At 39.9% G+C, this 17,851-nt stretch overlaps 1 protein-coding gene across 1 annotated transcript in view; it reads left to right on the forward strand.

Moving 5' to 3' along the window:
* The window catches only part of usp43a (ubiquitin specific peptidase 43a), a 63,038-nt gene that overhangs the window by 24,792 nt on the left and 20,395 nt on the right, over positions 1 to 17,851 (forward strand). The window contains exon 3 of the mRNA XM_084930988.1: positions 14,229 to 14,332. Within this exon, the coding sequence (XP_084787114.1) occupies positions 14,229 to 14,332 (104 nt within the window). The remainder of the gene's footprint in view (positions 1 to 14,228; positions 14,333 to 17,851) is intronic.

Raw genomic sequence — 17,851 nt, forward strand, 5'->3', positions numbered from 1 at the left:
AACAAGAAAACCTAATCATGTTATTTTAGTTTATTTTTACTTATATAACCTTATATCCCTAAATTTGTTACAATTTGTTACAGAAAATGGCATCCTTTGACGTTAAATATGGATGTAAACTTGACTAATTGGTGGAGGTATATAACCGCAAGGTGGTAATTTTATTACACCCTGCAATTAGTTATTTTCTGAAGTGCAGTACATTTGTCTCTTGTCAGAATGCCTTTTGGCTATTGAAAATTACTCAGCAGGTTTAATCATAGGGTAAATTGCATGAAAGGTACAAAATTAGCTCTGTTGATTATGGTACCAGATCTCATGTGTTTTTTGCCTAGTTATTCATAAGAAGATACAGATACCTGTGGGCTGTTATTCACTTGTAAAATGTCAGGAAGGTAACAGGAAGCCAGGAAGAATAATCATTCAGTCGTAAATCCTCTGATGAGTTTCTGCAACATTTTTAGTGCTTACTGCCTTGTGTTGTCTTCTGCATGAAGCAGTGTTTGTTCCTGAAAACTGGTCTTGCTGGTGGCTATGCAAACTGAAGGAACATGTGAATATACTTTTTGTTGATGATATTCAAGTAAGCAAAGTGTAAACTAGAGGTTCAACGTTCACGTTTGTTCACTTCCACCACACCCACCTTCAGATTCTTGGCATCCTTATATGGTTGTCTCTTCCTGACACCTGTGCGCCTGTTGAACAGGACCCGTCTCTGTGATGCAGTCTGACCTGTTCCTGTCTCACCAGCTCTTTAGTGTTTGTCATTGTCCTCAATGGCCTGAAACTCTAATGAAATATTTATATCTTGCTTAAGTTCAAATCGTTTATCATGTAATTATAATATCCAGTGAAGAATGAAAATAAATAATACAAAATAACTGATTTGTATTTGATTAAAAACATAATTATAAATAATCTTGGCATAGTTAAGGCTTAAAATAATATAGATATTTAGTCCCTCAGCTTGTTTTGAGTAGTGTGACACTTTTCATTGTAGCTCAGTGTGTGTGTGTGTGTGTGTGTGTGTGTGTGTGTGTGTGTGTGTGTGTGTGTGTGTGTGTGTGTGTGCGTGTGTGTTTCCTGTTGGTTTTACTGCAGCTTAAGTGCTAATGTGCCAGTGTGGCAGATTTTCCAGAAGGATAAAGGGTTTAAAAAGAGGCACAGACTTTGCGTGGCTCAAAAAACAGAAGCACTTTAATCGGTGATGGCAGCATTATTATTTACTAGAGTGGCAAAAATACAAAGTAATGCATAAAATGTACTATCCACATATTATTTTACAGTAGTTAAAAAACCAAGAACTCTGTCAATTGCTGATAATTTTGCAGCATTTTAGTCAAAATTGTTAAAGCCTAAATCTTCAAGAAAAACCAAAACAACAACAAAAAAAACTACTATGATGGTCACTTAACCACTCTTGCTATTAAGCATCCATCCAACCATCCATCAGCTTATCCGGCACCAGGTCGTGGGGGCAAAAGCCTAAGCAGAGAAGCCCAGACCTCCATCTCATTGGCCACCTTCTCCAGCTTGTCCGGGAAAACACCAAGGCATCCTGGGTCTGGCCTGGGGCCTTCTCCCGGTGGAACATGCTTTTAACATCTGACCCAGAAGGCACCCAGGAGGCATCCTTGTCAGATGCCGAACTGCCGCAACTTGCTCCTTTTGATGTGGAGGAGTAGCGGCTCTGAGCCCCTCCCAGATGCCCGGACTCCTCACCCTATCATAAAATTAGAGGCCAGCCACCTCTCTGAGAAATCTCATTTCTGCCGCTTGTATCCACGATCTTGTTCTTTTGGTCACTACCCAAAACTTGTGACCATAGGTGAGGGTAGGGACATAGATCAACCAGTAAATCGAGAGCTTTGCTTTTACGCTCAGCTCTCTCTTAACTACGACAGTCCAGCACAGCGTCCGCATCACTGCAGCTGCAGGGATGCACCAATCCATCTGTCAGTCTCCCACTGCCCTCTCCTTGCACTCATGAACAAGACGCTTACGCTTCTTAAACTCTTCCACTTGGGGCAATAACTCGAGCGGGCACTCCAACCTTTTCTGGCTGAGGACCATGGCCCCCAGAATTGGAGTTGCTGATTCTCATTCCTGCCACTTCACACTTGGCTGCTAACCACTCCAGTGTGAGCTGGATGTCACCACCTGATGAAGCCAACAGACTCACATCATCTGCAAAAAGTTGAAGATCTTGCGGATCTTTAAGCTCTATTAAACGTGCTATTAAGCAATGAGCTTATATCTGACGACAACCTAGGGGGGTTGGAGTTTGGCACTGCTCATGTAAGAGTTTGGCCACCAGCTACATGGGGAAGCATGAATCTCAGGTTTCATTAGACAAGCAACCTTCAACACAGACCCACTGATAATTAGCTTCAGTTCTGCCGATCTTCACTACTCATATTTGGGCCTGTTTTTGGTCTGGAGTCACAGTTTCTCGCTACGCCAACAGTTAAATGTTTAGTTGACAAGTCATAACATGAACACCTGTAGCCCTTTTAGTCACACCCCCTTTACCATTTTGCAGCCAAACCATTAGCTGGGTGGCACAGTGACACAATTATAAGCAATGTCATATCTATAATATTTATATAATAATATTTATTTGCGCTTACTTGTATTTTTTTATTTCTATTTTACATTTCCATGTGCAGGTAAGAGTAATAGGATGACAGATTCAGCTGACAGTTTTAGTGGCTTTTTCTGGAATTCTATCCATAAAACACTGATTCCTACACGGAGACATGTTGAAAGGCCTCTGGAATATTTCTCTGAAGTTGCTGCTGTGTTGGTTTTTAAAATCAATAAAGGAGTTTTTGAGAACATCACCTCTATATGAAACTGAAATTCAAATCTCTCTGTCTTATTTGTTTATATTTCCTGTTTAGCTTTGTTGACTTTATTCACAAAGTTGGCATCAGAAGTGTTGTGACTTTTCTTTCAGGATACTGGCCAACCTCGTGCAATTCTTATTGTGTCTCTCAGTACAGAGTAGAAAAGTTTTAAAAGTGTTTTTATTTATTTACATATTCAATCTGTGTAATTTCCTGCATTGTCCACAATATAACACTGTCAAATTACCTTACCTAGTTTTAAAAGATGTCAAGTTGCCTTTTAGCAGTGGATCTCTTTCTGTCTTTCCCAGGATGCCAAGCGCAGATCAGCTTTGGTACTTCTCTTTTTTTCCTGATACAACCAGAGGCTCTGCCACTGGTCAACTCAGAGCACAACTTCATCAAAGCAAGCAGAGCCCTTCCTCTTAGGAAGCTAATTAATTCTCTCCCCTTCATCTCAAAAACTAAACCTAATATATTCTTCTAAATCAATATTTGTCTGAAAATAAACACTTCAGAATAAGAGACACAGAAAAACAGAGATAGGTGGTTCTAGCTTATAAAGCCAAGCCTGATTTGGCTGTCAGAGCTCTGCCAGTGCCTCTTGTCTCAGGCTGCTTGTTTTCTGTTCTGCCTTTGTTTTGGCCCAGCTGGCATCCCCATAGTAACAGCCAAAGAGTGGCGGGTCTTGCTGCACTGCATGAAATCAAGTGGATACACGCAGGGTTCTTGTGGGATAGGACTACGATCAGAAGAAGTTCATGTGCAGCTGTTTGCGTGTGGCTTTGTGATCCAGAATCATAAAGAAACACAAGTGAAAGGGCAATTGTTTTGTTCAAAGAAAGCACAGAACAGCGTGGGCATATTTATTTGTTGCTGTGGACTCGAAATTTAATGTGAAAAGAAAGTGCCAGTAAAGAGAGGAAGTGAGAGTGGACAAAGGTGGTGAGAAGAGAGCAGAGAAATACAGGGGGAAGTGGGGTTAACAATGCCAGTGGTTTCCAGCATTATCTCCCAGAATGCCTTGTTACCATAAGCTAGCTTTGAATAGGCCGAATTAGCTGTAGCTGAAAGAATAGAGGTGAGTCAGCTGGTTTAATGCATGGACAGCATTTCTTTCATTCCTCCCCTGCTCTGGACCACATCCCTTCTGCCTCTCTGACTCGGTCCCTATGTTGCTCTGTCGGTGTCTCAATCGCATTCTTCTCTAGAAATTTCTCTTCTTCTCCCACTCCCTTTAATCACACCAAGTTCCTGGTACACTTCAACTTAAAAATGATAATGTGGTTTCCTGTTCAGTTTTGCCACCAGCAAAATATGGCTGTCATTTCATTCATGTCATTTAAGCTTGACCTCACTTGACCTCACTAACTTAGGTACCAGTTTCCAGATTGTAAAGTAATTGTTGTCAGTTTGCTCGATGCGATTCTGTGGGAGCTTTCTTCCTGTTAAAAAGGAGTTTTTCCTTCCTGTTGTCATCAAGTGCTTGCTCACAGGGGGTCTTCTGATTGTTGGGGTTTTCTCTGTATTATTGTAGGGTCTTTACCTTATAATATAAAGCAGCTTGACGTGACTATTGTTGTGGTTTGGCGCTATAAAAATATAATTGAATTGCACTGTATTAAAATATGGAGGCTTATGTTTGGAATCTGACAAACTGTGGCGTCAGGTGGTGGTTTCTGCATTTTGTCCTGAGGATACAGTTAGGTCCATATATATCTGGACAAAAAGAACTTTTTTGTTTTGCACATTACCACAATGAGTTTAAAATGAAACAACTCAGATGCTCGGACTTTCAGCTTTAATTCAGTGGGCTGAACAAAAAGATTTCACAAAAATGTGAGGAACTATAGGATTTTTTTTAAACACAATCCCTTCATTTTAGAAGCTCAAAAGTAATTGGAAAAATTAAATAACTGAAAATAAAATGTTAATTTCTAATAATACTTGGTTGAAAACCCTTTGCTGGCAATGACAGCTTGAAGTCTTGAACTCATGGACATCTCCACATGCTGGGCTTCCTCCTTTTTAATGCTCTGCCAGGCTTTTACTGCAGCGGCTTTTAGTTGCTGTTTGTCTTTGGGCCTTTCTGTCCAAAGTTTCGCCTTCAACAAGTGAAATGCATGCTCAACTGGGTTAAGATCAGGTGACTGACTCAGACATTCAAGAATATTCCATTTCTTTGCTTTAATAAACTCCTGGGTTGCTTTGGGTATATGTTTTGGGTCTCACTCGCCACTTGGCCACAGCGAGTTACTGGCATACATGGACAAACCAGGCACATTGGTAGGCTGGTGGACTGTCACAGCATATCCCCCTGTGCAGTGCATCGCAACAGATCGCCTCAGTGCAGCATTTCTGTATGAATGTAATGAAATTCATATCACAACCAGCTGATTTCTAAATCCACAGGTAGACCATGAAAGAGCAAAAGCTAATAGTACAGTAAGAGTAAGGCAGGCTCATGAGGTTAATAGCATTGTTTTTTATTCATTTAGTTTTTTAAAGAATGTAATGAAAACATCCATCTCTTATTGACCTTGTTCAGTCATGTTGGCTTTACATTCTGCTACTTTTAGAAAAGCTTGCAGACACTGTGTAGACACTGCTTGATTTTCTATCAGAAGCTTTTTGATTACAAAGTGCAATTAAATCAGCAAAGTTCTAGTTCTCCAATTGTGTTGACAAACGTACAAACATACTTTTGTTAACACCTGCCCTGTGCTGGAATGACTGCCATTCAACTGGCAGCCTTTCTGTGAAAGACAAGAGTGGATCTGGCTGTGTTCAGAAGCAACCAGCAGCTACAGTATGTCAACACTGGCTTCCCTAATTCACACGCTCAGCGGGAGACATCATCTCTTCCTGCTGGAGACCGAAATCATCAAGCTGTGACCAGGAGTTAAAGTGTGGCCACTTCAGCTCCTATAAAATGTTATCAAAACACTGTAAAACTTACGAAGAGAAACTCATATACAACACACATGTTGAAAGGTATCTTAACTCTTTATAAAATAGTGAGCAGAGTTTAGAAAATAAAATTACACAGCTGTTAAAATGTGACTGTTTTGATTTCAACGCTGTATATTGAAAATATACATCATGATATAGTCATTATATACCAAGCTGTTCTTTAAAAGATAATCTTTTTTTTCTGTTGAGTCAGAAATGAATATTTTATTTTGAAGGTTGTGTCCAAGGTCCACGCATTTTATTTTCTTTGGGTCCTGCTTCTTTCTTTTCTATGGCATCTTTTATAACAAGAGGAATAATTATTTTGAGATACATGTTTCCTTTTTATTTGTACCTGTGAACGCACACTCCTCAGATGTCATGTCTAATTTTCTAAGAAACATCACGCCAGCATGTTATGCAATGTACTAAATTCAGAATGCTACCACACACAGCAGGCAGCCCATTTCCTAGCACAGATAACTGATGAGAGATGCCTGGCAGTTTCTAAATTTTGGCCACACTGGGTAAGTTGACTTATGCAGCAGTCACATTCGTTGTCACTCATGAGTGGGCTAATGGGATCAACTACTTCTTGCAGCAGGACACTTGAACATAAAATGAATATTTATATAAACGGTAAAACCAGTAAAAAGAATCTTGTGTTTTTATGGTTTCATTTTATGTTGAGTGTAAATTTAATTTAAAAATAAAATCAGCGGAAACTGTGTGGAAAAGATACGGAAATGTTACAGTATACATTCCTGTGGGTAGTGTCACATTTCTCTGGTACACCATAGAGCATCAGAGCCACTGGAGTCGCAACTGGCTTTGCATCACCTGAAGGCTTCGTTTGCCAGGTTTTATCATGAGAATTTCTTCAGGCCTTCATCATTTGAGCCGTGGGCATGGCTGGAAGAGATTACACTTCTGGTCAGCCTGGCTGAATTTGGCAGGATCATGCTTTGCCTCTCTGAGGTGGAAACACATTTGGAAGAAGAGCCATGGCAGCATCTCAACTCGGATTCATTCCCACTTCTATGCCAGTGTCACTCATGGCCTGCTGTCAGAATTTTGTGGGATTTTTTCACCTCAATGAATGTTGCCACTCATCCTTTGGCGACACAAACTTTAGGCGCATTTAGGCACTAAAGGTTATTATGACCATGCCCGAGCACAGCTTCTAAATACTGCACGCCTGTTAGTGTGTATGAGAGGCCACGCGAAAGGCAACCAGAGCGTGAGGTTGTGATCACAAACGATTTCAGTTCACGCAAAGAAAACACAGAAAAGTGTATTTACTGTATATTGTTAGTATTTCGTATTATCTGCATGTGCATGTTTGCGCACATGAGAATTATTTGTGTATGTGTGAGTAAGCATTCGTCGGGTATGTAGGAGATGAATCAGAGCTGTTACTGGCAGTCAAGGTGACTGTGTTAAGCCCCTTGAGCCCGTCGGTTGATTAGAAATGTGGTTTCAGATGATAACTGAGTCAGCATCTTTAGTTGGATACTGTTTATTTTTGGTCGTAATAAATAAGAACAAAACAAAATAAAACATGTTTCTCTCCTCAGCTGCTGTGAAAGGATTCAATAAAAGAACATAGTGATTATACCTCTCTCTCTTCCTCTCTCTCTGAAATTGTTAGGCTCAGAGGATTCAAAAATTAAAGTGAAAAGAGTAGGATATGTTAAATGATTAGGAAAAAAACAGTGTTATCACATACTAACTTGATATAGTCTGGATGTATGAAAATATACTGTAATGTTTGATGCAGTTTCAGTATTTTACTATAAAGCAACAGATTTTTTTTTACAACAGTACATGTAGCTTGAAGAAACACATTTAAATCTTAGTAGTCATGTAATAATGACATGTTGGTGTTTATTATATGCACCTGATGTCGTCTATGTTGAATTACATTCTGCAGTCTGCGTCGTGTAACTCTACAGTTCCCGGTTCTCTACTGCATTTCTTCATCAAAACTGACTGCGGCACATGGCCTTTGAGTGGGCTCTTCATTTGAGCTGCATTGATGTACACTGGTCAACAAGGTGCTGGAAACATTCCTCACAGATTTTGGTCCACATTGACATGATAGCGTTGCACAGTTGCGTGAGATTTGTTGGTCACTGACTCTGAATACAGTTTACAGAGTACAATGAACTTATTGTCATATTCAAGAAACCCGTTTGAGATGATTTGAGATGTTGCATCATCGTGCTGGAAGCTGCCAGCAGAAGAAGGGCATTCGCTGGTTATAAAGGGCATGGTCAGCAACAAACTCCAGCAGAAAGCATAGATCTGGGCTTTCTTGTTGTTTCCATCAAATCTGGAATGATGCAGCAAATATCAATACTCATCAGGCCATGCAATGATTTTCCAATCTTCTATTATTATTATTGTTATTCAATATTCTATTCTCAGCTGACAGGAGCGACACTGGTGTGGTCTTCTGCTGTAGCCCATTTTCCACTCAGAGATGCTTTTTTGTCTATCTTAGTTGTATCGAGTGGTCACTGTTGCCTCTCAAACAACTGGCCATTTTTCTCTGACCTCTGCTATCAACAAGGTATTTTCACCCAGAAAACTGATGCTCATCGGATATTTGCTCTTTCTCACACTGTTCTCTGTAAATTCCAGCCGATAAGCAGTTTCTGAAACACTCACATCAGCAAACATGCCATGTTCAAAGTCACTTCAGTCAGCTTTCTTCCACATTCGGATGCTCAGTTTGAACATCATCAGGTCGTCTAGACCATGCCTTCAGCCCTAAATGCACAGAATACCATGTGATTGACTGATTATAGATTTGCATTATAGGGCGGTTGAACAGGTGTACCTAATGAAAGTACATGAAAACTGTAAAATATTGTTTGCACATTGACCTTGCTTCACCTTTTCCTCAGTAATGATTATGTTAAACTACTGCCAGCATATTTTACATATTTAAAAACATACTTAAATAGCTTTGTAAGGCTCATTGCCAAAGCATTTATCTTGTGGCCCCTTGAAGATTTTGGCCAGTGGCTGGGTTACCTAAGCTGCCTGTTCAGGAGTTTCTTATCACAGTCATAATTTTGAGCCGAGAGCAGAAACACACCACCTGTCAATGTCAAGGCTGAAATCTAAAGTCTTTTGGGTTATTATTTAGTCTCTCTACCTTATGGCTAAAACGTCTCGGCTGGTTTGTTCTTGTCTTGTTTTGTCGCTATACCAACAGCCTAACCGCACACTAAACACCACCTGTTTCATTCTTGGATAGGATCGGACCTCCTTTTTCCCATTATCACAGTGATTTCAGATCTCTAAGCCTGCACGTACTGTACGTACAACTGCAAACACACACACACACACACCTTCAAATATACAGCCACACACATTAAGTCAAACTTCTACTCACTCCCCTCTGCTTCAGACTCCCTCAAACATCACGCATGAATGCATGCCACGGGGAATCAGCAGGGCTTTGATAACAGCATATGTTTTCATGTAGGGATTGGAGTGTGAAGATCTCTGAAGGGAAGCTGTGCTTCTGCCAGCAGACAAAGGGGGCACAGGGCCAAAGAGATTTAGAGTGGCTACACTGCAGAAATGCTTCAGTGATCATACAGAGCTGAGTGCCAACAGAGGTGAGATTCAACGGAGCAAAGTTTGGGGGAAGACCAGGACATCTTGGGTCACAGGAAAGACAGCAATCAAGTATCCGTGTTGTTCCTCTCTGATGAGTGATTGTCATGGTTGTCATGATGTGTATGAGTCGCGGGATGGTCGTATGCATCACTGTGACTTGCTACCTTGTTAAGATTTGCCCACATCAGTGAGAATTTTTACTCCTGAGGAATATTTCATACTCCAGTGCGCACTGTCAGAAGAGGGTTATACTTCATTTCTCATATTTCTTCATTCTTATTTTCATTCTCCGTGGCCTCTGTGCTTTCACAATTGAGAGCATGTCTTTGCAAAGGCATTTTAATCTTGTTTCAAACTGTGCAGTAGGAGAGTCCTGATGGGATAAAGATAGCACACTTGTGTATACGCCACAGATTTTGTTCCTTTTCCTTCGAAAACCTTTTACTTGCTTAGATCTTCTGAAGAATTTCAGATGGCTTTTTTTTGACAGTTGATATAACACTGGAGTGTTTCAGTATCTGTGCCAAATTGTGCATGTTGTGATGCCCTGCAGTGATGCAGTAGGTGAAGGCAGGCGGGATGGGAAGAGAGCAGCACATGAAAGCTGTAGGTGGGAATATAGTTACGATGCAGCCATGCAGAATCCCAAGACAGTCAAAGCAACAGTCTGCTCTTGTTTTTACTTAGCTGTAAGTATATCACGCTGGCTATGCTCACAAGCACCCACTCACCACCAGGTGGTTTCTCTAGGTGTGAGTGAAGTTGAATGACTACCAATATCAAACAGATGAAGACTTGTGCAAATGTACTTTAGCACTACATTGTTTTATACCTCAGAGGAACCGCGTAGAAGATTCGGTGACATGCAGTAATGTAGTTGTGTCCTGTGTTATCAACAGTATAATCAGTTTAAAGGTGACAAAGCTCAAGCATGACTTATCTAATTAGACAATACAATGGTTGGCTTGAAGTTTATCTGCGTGCTCTTCTACCCGTGATTTTTTTTTATGGGTGGGGGTTTGTGTGCACAACTCCTGGTGAGCCTTCATGTGAGCACACAATATCCCTGAGTCCTGTTGGGTTTGCTGCTCCTGTGATGCGATAGTGCTTAGCTCTGCTGATGATTGTGATGCATACCTCTTTGACCTCTCCTTGCTCAGAGCAGGAGTAAACAAAAAGAAAAAAGGGAGAACAAAAGAGATGAAGGACACAGTGTTCTTTTCAAAGTGACCGTGGCTCTTTTTGCACCTCAGAAACATTTCCTCAGTATGCTGGGAATAGCTTTTGCTGCCAAAGCTAAAAAAGCTCTTCATTTTAGAGGACTGGTCTAATGGAAACACCAAACTCACTAAAGTTTTTATTGTCAAAGTTATTTGTGTCCTAATCTCTCAGCCCATTGCTACGAGTCCACCAGGCTTTTGGCGCGTACACTTTACATCAGTTCTTCGTGCTTTAATTGACTGGCTATAACACCTGGCTGCTTGTGCAGAAAGAAAGTAAAAATGAAACTGACTAAACTCATTGGCATGGCCAAAATATGCCTATTCCCAACTCTAAGAGAAGCAGCAGAGCCCTTTAATACCACCATCCAATTTTTGCTAAGTTACTTGCTCTGGTTGACATTTTTTAAACTTCTTTCTACCTGCTCATTGCTCTGCTTGCTTTTTTTTTTCTTTAAGTAGCTTGTGTACAGTTTGACGCTACAGTCATTTAGAGAACAGAATAAGTACAGCTATATAAGCCCGAGCATGCTGAGTTCTGAAACCCGGCTGATATGTAAATCTTAGAAATCAATTATATTGCCAGGAGCATGATGCCGCTGGTAATTTCGCCCTCAAGCAACAGGAGGCAGCTGAATATGGCCTAGATCTGTTAGCATTAGGAGGGTTTTTTTGGATTATACCCAGTGTGACAATTGAACAGCTTACTGCCTCTGAATATTAGTATTCACTTGTTATTGCTGCGGCCGGCCCCCGCATCTATTTTTGGCAGACCATAGCAGAGCTGGAACAACATTGTGGTGGTATTCATTATTCCCTTGGTGCTAAATAAAGAAGCGGTGGAGTCTCAGTGTTCTTTTTCTTTGTCTATCCTATTGTTTGCATCTGCGGTATATACTGTATGCATGTGCATATGTGTCTTAAAGGTGTTAAGTGTGCATATGAGCAGTTTTGTCTCATTCTCTGCATCTGTTTACCGATCTTGGGTCTGGCTAAGAGGTTGTTGACCTGATTCTGGTGAGAGATGCCTTTTGAAATGCAGTGGCTTGATTTATTAATGCATAGAGAATTAAGTATCAAAGTCAGTTTTGATCATATTTTTTTCCTGTTATGTTTGTTTGACACACTTAAGTTAACTTTATAATGAACTGTTTATATTCTTGGTGTGCGCTGTATTCTTAGTTAAATTGAATAATGAAGAATCCAGAATGGTTCCTGCACTATGGGTGAACTGCAAAAGTTTTGAATTTGCCTTTCGTTAACTGATAGAAGTAAATCATGTATTATATGCATGTTAAGTTCATTTCTAAGTCTGAATTAGCTGTGAATGAGTTTGAATTGTTGTCTGTCTCTGTGTGGGTTCTGTGACAGACAGTTCACTTGTCCAGGGTCTCCCCTGTCCCTCGCCGTGTGACAGCTGAAATAGTCACCTGTTCCACCGTGACCCTGAATATTATAAATATTGGACATGCAGAAGAATTTGGAAGGATGAATCCAAAATTGAGAATGAAATATTTTATCATTCTGGGAGTCGTGCTTTCTCTGAGAAAAAGCCCTTGATATGCTATGTCCAGTGAACAGTACTATGCAAACGCTTACAGCTATCCCCCATGTCTATATGTTTTGCAAAGAAATTGGTAAATAGGTGCAGAAACATGTGCAAGCATACATGCAAATACAATACATAAGACAATAACAGAGTTTCACAATTCTAACGGGCTTGAAAGCCAATATTGGTAATACCACCTTAATTCTTCACAGCCTTAATGCTCTTAGACTTTTAGACTCTTAGAGCTTTCTTGTCATTTCAGCGAGACACTTTTCAAAAATACTGAGATATTGCAATTACATATTGCAGTAAGTCAAAGGATGAAGTTTTTATCCACTTAATAGACAAACATGAAAGTAGAGACAAGGCCACGTCTAAAAATAGGGCTGAGATGGATTTTAAAAACACAAACTGCCACACATGCTTCCTGGGCTTTGTGCTTGTGCCTCATTAAATATTCAGGAAAAGAGCCATCCTTGAAAAAAGTTTTCAAAGATGCCAAAAGCTGCCCATTGTTCAGAGTGAGAGCAGCGATGATTGGATTTTGTTTGAACAAAAGAAAAGCTTCATCAAAGTTGGATTGTCATTATTTCACATGGCCCAAGACCGGGTGCAGAAAGTCTCATTTCTCAGTGGACTCTGACTTTGTTTGCTGCTTAATGTTTGATTCGCATGAGGGTTTAAACTACGGCACTGTGTTGTCTAATTAGCATGTGTGTAGCACTTAATGATTTCTCAAAAGGAAAGATTTGAAACATGATCCTGAATAAACAAAACAATTACCATCATTTACATCACAAAGTGGTAAACAGACTAGATGAAATGAATGAAAATATCTGTGTAAGTGTTCTTATAGTGAAATAAAGTGTAAAGAAAGAATGTAACTTCTTTAAGAATTAAAGGACAATGTACTTTTGCAAGTAAAGTTTGGTTTCTGAAAATTAGCCTTGTCATGCAAACTTTTTAGATAGCTCCTGATGTACTGTCGGAGGGATCTGTAGGGTCCTCCTCAGTGGTTAGCACAGCAGCAATAAAAACACGTCAGCATTTCTCTCCTTGCTCGTTAAAAGCAAACTGACACCAGCATGCATAACTCCTGAATAGAAGTAAATGTACTTGCAGACCTGGGATTTCTTTTGTGTGTTAAGTCCGCCATTACCACCTAATGTTAGCTACGTTTTTAAGAATAGTTACACACGATGGAAATGCAGAAATCTGTTGCTGTGATCTTTTATTCATTGGCATCATTCTTTTATACTTTTGTTTATCTTTGAAGTCTTTCTGCCCTCCTGCTGTGTATGACACAGCATGTGGGGGTATTGCTGCTATTTAGTTTATTCAGCAGACATCAGCATGACACTGAGGATGTTTGGCATCCTCAAATATTCCTGCGACTCTAGTCTGTGTTGACTGTTTTGTGGTTAACCATTTAAATTTTGACTCTCTTCAATAGATATTTCCTGCTCAAATATTTTATGACTGCACCCATTATAGGATTGATTCTTAATTTTTGTCTCACTCTTTCTTCATCTCTCTTCATCTAATCATTTTGATCATCTTGTAGTTTAATGTAGCCACTCACAATGCATGTGAATGATTCTTGACTCATTTTACTCGTTCCTAGAGATACATAACAATAATAAGGCAGGGAAAATGCATCTTCTGTATTACCCGTAGCTGCCATTGAATTTGGTTACTTTTCCCCTCTGCTTTGCATCAGCATCTGTCGGTGTTGATGAAGTAACACCGGAGACACTTTGTATCCTGGCATCGAGTTTTACCTTTTGTATGAAGCTCATTTATGTATTCCTGTGCTAGTGATAGCTACTCTCAATTTGAACAGAGTAAATGCACTGTGTTGTAGATGGGATGCTTCTTAAAATCGAAGTGAATGATACAGCATTCAGAAACGGGTGTTCAGTGTCGTTTGTAATAATGTCATAAGGAAGTAATGTATGGTTATTTAACATTATACATTATAGAACAGTTTTCAGTTCTTTTTTGTCTTCTCCATGTTTACAGGGGGCAATTCCATTGGATCATGCTTCCAGTCCCAGTGTAGCCAGCATACAGCAACCTCGAGGGCGAAACAGTTTTGTCCACGAACACTTCCAGGCTCAGTACAGGTGAGAAGCACAGATGTAAAAATTGTGTTAAAGAACTTTGTTTTTAACATAATGTTTGTAGCATCAGGAGAATGGATGAATGTTCCTTATTTGTTGGCCTTTAAGCTTCAGATAGTTTCAACTGCACTCTTAGACTTACGCCGACAACGATTTTTGGAAACTCTTCCAGGTATCTCACCAATTATGCAACATTCGGTTACATGATGTCCTGGGGTTGTGTTTGAATAAACAGAATGAAATGCATACTTTTAAACATATATCGCTTTGGCTAAAGTGACAATGTATTTTCTCTCCTCTGGATAAAAATCAGTACCTTGGGAAAAAGTAGGTCGGACAGACCTATAAAGGATTAAGGGATTTATCTTTAGTAGTGGCCTCTGGCTCTTATTCCTTCATTCACAGCAGAAAGTCAGTGACTGAGGTTTTCTAGTTTAATAGATTCATTAATGGAACTGCCTCTAGACCTTTGAGAAACTTTGTCAGCACATGTGGTGGACTACAATAACATCACTTTGAACATTCATTTTTTCACTTGATTGCTGAACATTGTAAACTTGCTGCACCCTTGTGAATATCAGGATGTACTAAAAAAAAAAAAATCTTTATTTTAAGTTAATATTCGATTGGATAGTCAGATGATCTAAAAAGGAAATAACTTAGTATTTGAAAGGGAGAGGTTATTTTTAGAATAAAAAAAGAAACACACACAAAGAAACATATTAGTGAAAGGTAATCTTGGCCCATAATGATAGGAATCTTTTCAGCTCCTTGTTACTAAGCCTGATTGAAGCTTGTGAATGTCTTTTATGCATGACTGTAAGGCACGCTGTCATCAGCAGTTAGGCCAGTACAGTATGTTTCTGCATGTAGCAAAATAATAAGGGACGATCTGATATCCTCGTGTTGGTGTTGTCCCCACATCATCATAATAAATGTTGTTCCAGGTTCAACATTGCAAGTGACCAATCACAATGTTGTGACGTCCCCCTTTTGTGCCTTTGAAAAATACTGCCTTAAAAAAATCTACTTCACTTGCGAGAAGAGAAACCGTTTCTGTCCGCCGATCCAGGAACTTGAATTCTTTGCATTTCAGGATACTTTCCTTTAATAAACGGTAAGCATTATACATATTGTCCTTACAGAGGCGGTTTCTCTTCTCGCAAGTGAAGTAGATTTTTTAAGGCGTTTATTTTTTTCGAGGTCACGGATGACCTCAGGAGAAGGTGATTGGTCACTTGCAATGCTGAACCTGGAACAACATTATTTATGATGACGAGGGAACAACACCAACACGAGGATATCAGATCGTCCAATAATAAGACGGACAGTACAGACAAGCAGTTTCTGATAATCTTGAGATGTAACATTTATCCTTTTTGTTAGACTTACTGAGAATTTCTTCTACAATCCAATGAAATATAAGTTTCACGTTCAAATATACAGTGATATGTTTCCTGAGCTTGGAAAGAAAAGCGTCTGGAATTCTTTAAGTTGAGCTTAAAGAAGAAGTCCAGACGCTTTTCTTTCCAAGCTCCTTAGACTACGAGATGACTGAGAACCTTCACAGACAGTGATATGTTTCCTTTTCTATTAGAGAAATAAGCGAGTAGTATATACAGGGAGTGCAGAATTATTAGGCAAGTTGTATTTTTGAGGAATAATTTTATTATTGAACAACAACCATGTTCTCAATGAACCCAAAAAACTCATTAATATCAAAGCTGAATGTTTTTGGAAGTAGTTTTTAGTTTGTTTTTAGTTTTAGCTATTTTAGGGGGATATCTGTGTGTGCAGGTGACTATTACTGTGCATAATTATTAGGCAACTTAACAAAAAACAAATATATACCCATTTCAATTATTTATTTTTACCAGTGAAACCAATATAACATCTCCACATTCACAAATATACATTTCTGACATTCAAAAACAAAACAAAAACAAATCAGCGACCAATATAGCCACCTTTCTTTGCAAGGACACTCAAAAGCCTGCCATCCATGGATTCTGTCAGTGTTTTGATCTGTTCACCATCAACATTGCGTGCAGCAGCAACCACAGCCTCCCAGACACTGTTCAGAGAGGTGTACTGTTTTCCCTCCTTGTAAATCTCACATTTGATGATGGACCACAGGTTCTCAATGGGGTTCAGATCAGGTGAACAAGGTGGCCATGTCATTAGTTTTTCTTCTTTTATACCCTTTCTTGCCAGCCACGCTGTGGAGTACTTGGACGCGTGTGATGGAGCATTGTCCTGCATGAAAATCATGTTTTTCTTGAAGGATGCAGACTTCTTCCTGTACCACTGCTTGAAGAAGGTGTCTTCCAGAAACTGGCAGTAGGACTGGGAGTTGAGCTTGACTCCATCCTCAACCCGAAAAGGCCCCACAAGCTCATCTTTGATGATACCAGCCCAAACCAGTACTCCACCTCCACCTTGCTGGCGTCTGAGTCGGACTGGAGCTCTCTGCCCTTTACCAATCCAGCCACGGGCCCATCCATCTGGCCCATCAAGACTCACTCTCATTTAATCAGTCCATAAAACCTTAGAAAAATCAGTCTTGAGATATTTCTTGGCCCAGTCTTGACGTTTCAGCTTGTGTGTCTTGTTCAGTGGTGGTCATCTTTCAGCCTTTCTTACCTTGGCCATGTCTCTAAGTATTGCACACCTTGTGCTTTTGGGCACTCCAGTGATGTTGCAGCTCTGAAATATGGCCAAACTGGTGGCAAGTGGCATCTTGGCAGCTGCACGCTTGACTTTTCTCAGTTCATGGGCAGTTATTTTGCGCCTTGGTTTTTCCACACGCTTCTTGCGACCCTGTTGACTATTTTGAATGAAACGCTTGATTGTTCAATGATCACGCTTCAGAAGCTTTGCAATTTTGAGATTGCTGCATCCCTCTGCAAGATATCTCACTATTTTTGACTTTTCTGAGCCTGTCAAGTCCTTCTTTTGACCCATTTTGCCAAAGGAAAGGACACTGCCTAATAATTATGCACACCTGATATAGGGTGTTGATGTCATTAGACCACACCCCTTCTCATTACAGAGATGCACATCACCTAATATGCTTAATTGGTAGTAGGCTTTCGAGCCTATACAGCTTGGAGTAAGACAACATGCATGAAGAGGATGATGTGGACAAAATACTCATTTGCCTAATAATTCTGCACTCCCTGTATAAATTCATCAATCCCAATTTTTTGTGATTAACTCTGGCAGAGTGCTTTCTTTCTGATATCTCACACTTGGTCATTTTTTCCCAGTGGGTTCAACATCACTATAATAGCTGCTCTGCAACATAGGTCACTAATGCATGATATGTATGACTGGGCTTCCAGAGAGAGTGCTAGTGAATTAGGTCCATACTGTGTCTGAGCACATGAGATTTTATTTAGGAGGACTGTGTGGAATAGGAGGACACCTTTTTTCATGGCTCATTAGTGTTTTTTAGCTGCAAAGCTAAATGTTTACTTAAAAACTTAAGTCAGTTTACGCAAAATTTAATGTATTAAGTAT

This window comes from Perissodus microlepis, chromosome 6 (assembly GCF_051167445.1).
Source record: "Perissodus microlepis isolate ML-2025 ecotype Zambia chromosome 6, ASM5116744v1, whole genome shotgun sequence".
Lineage (NCBI taxonomy): Eukaryota > Metazoa > Chordata > Actinopteri > Cichliformes > Cichlidae > Perissodus > Perissodus microlepis.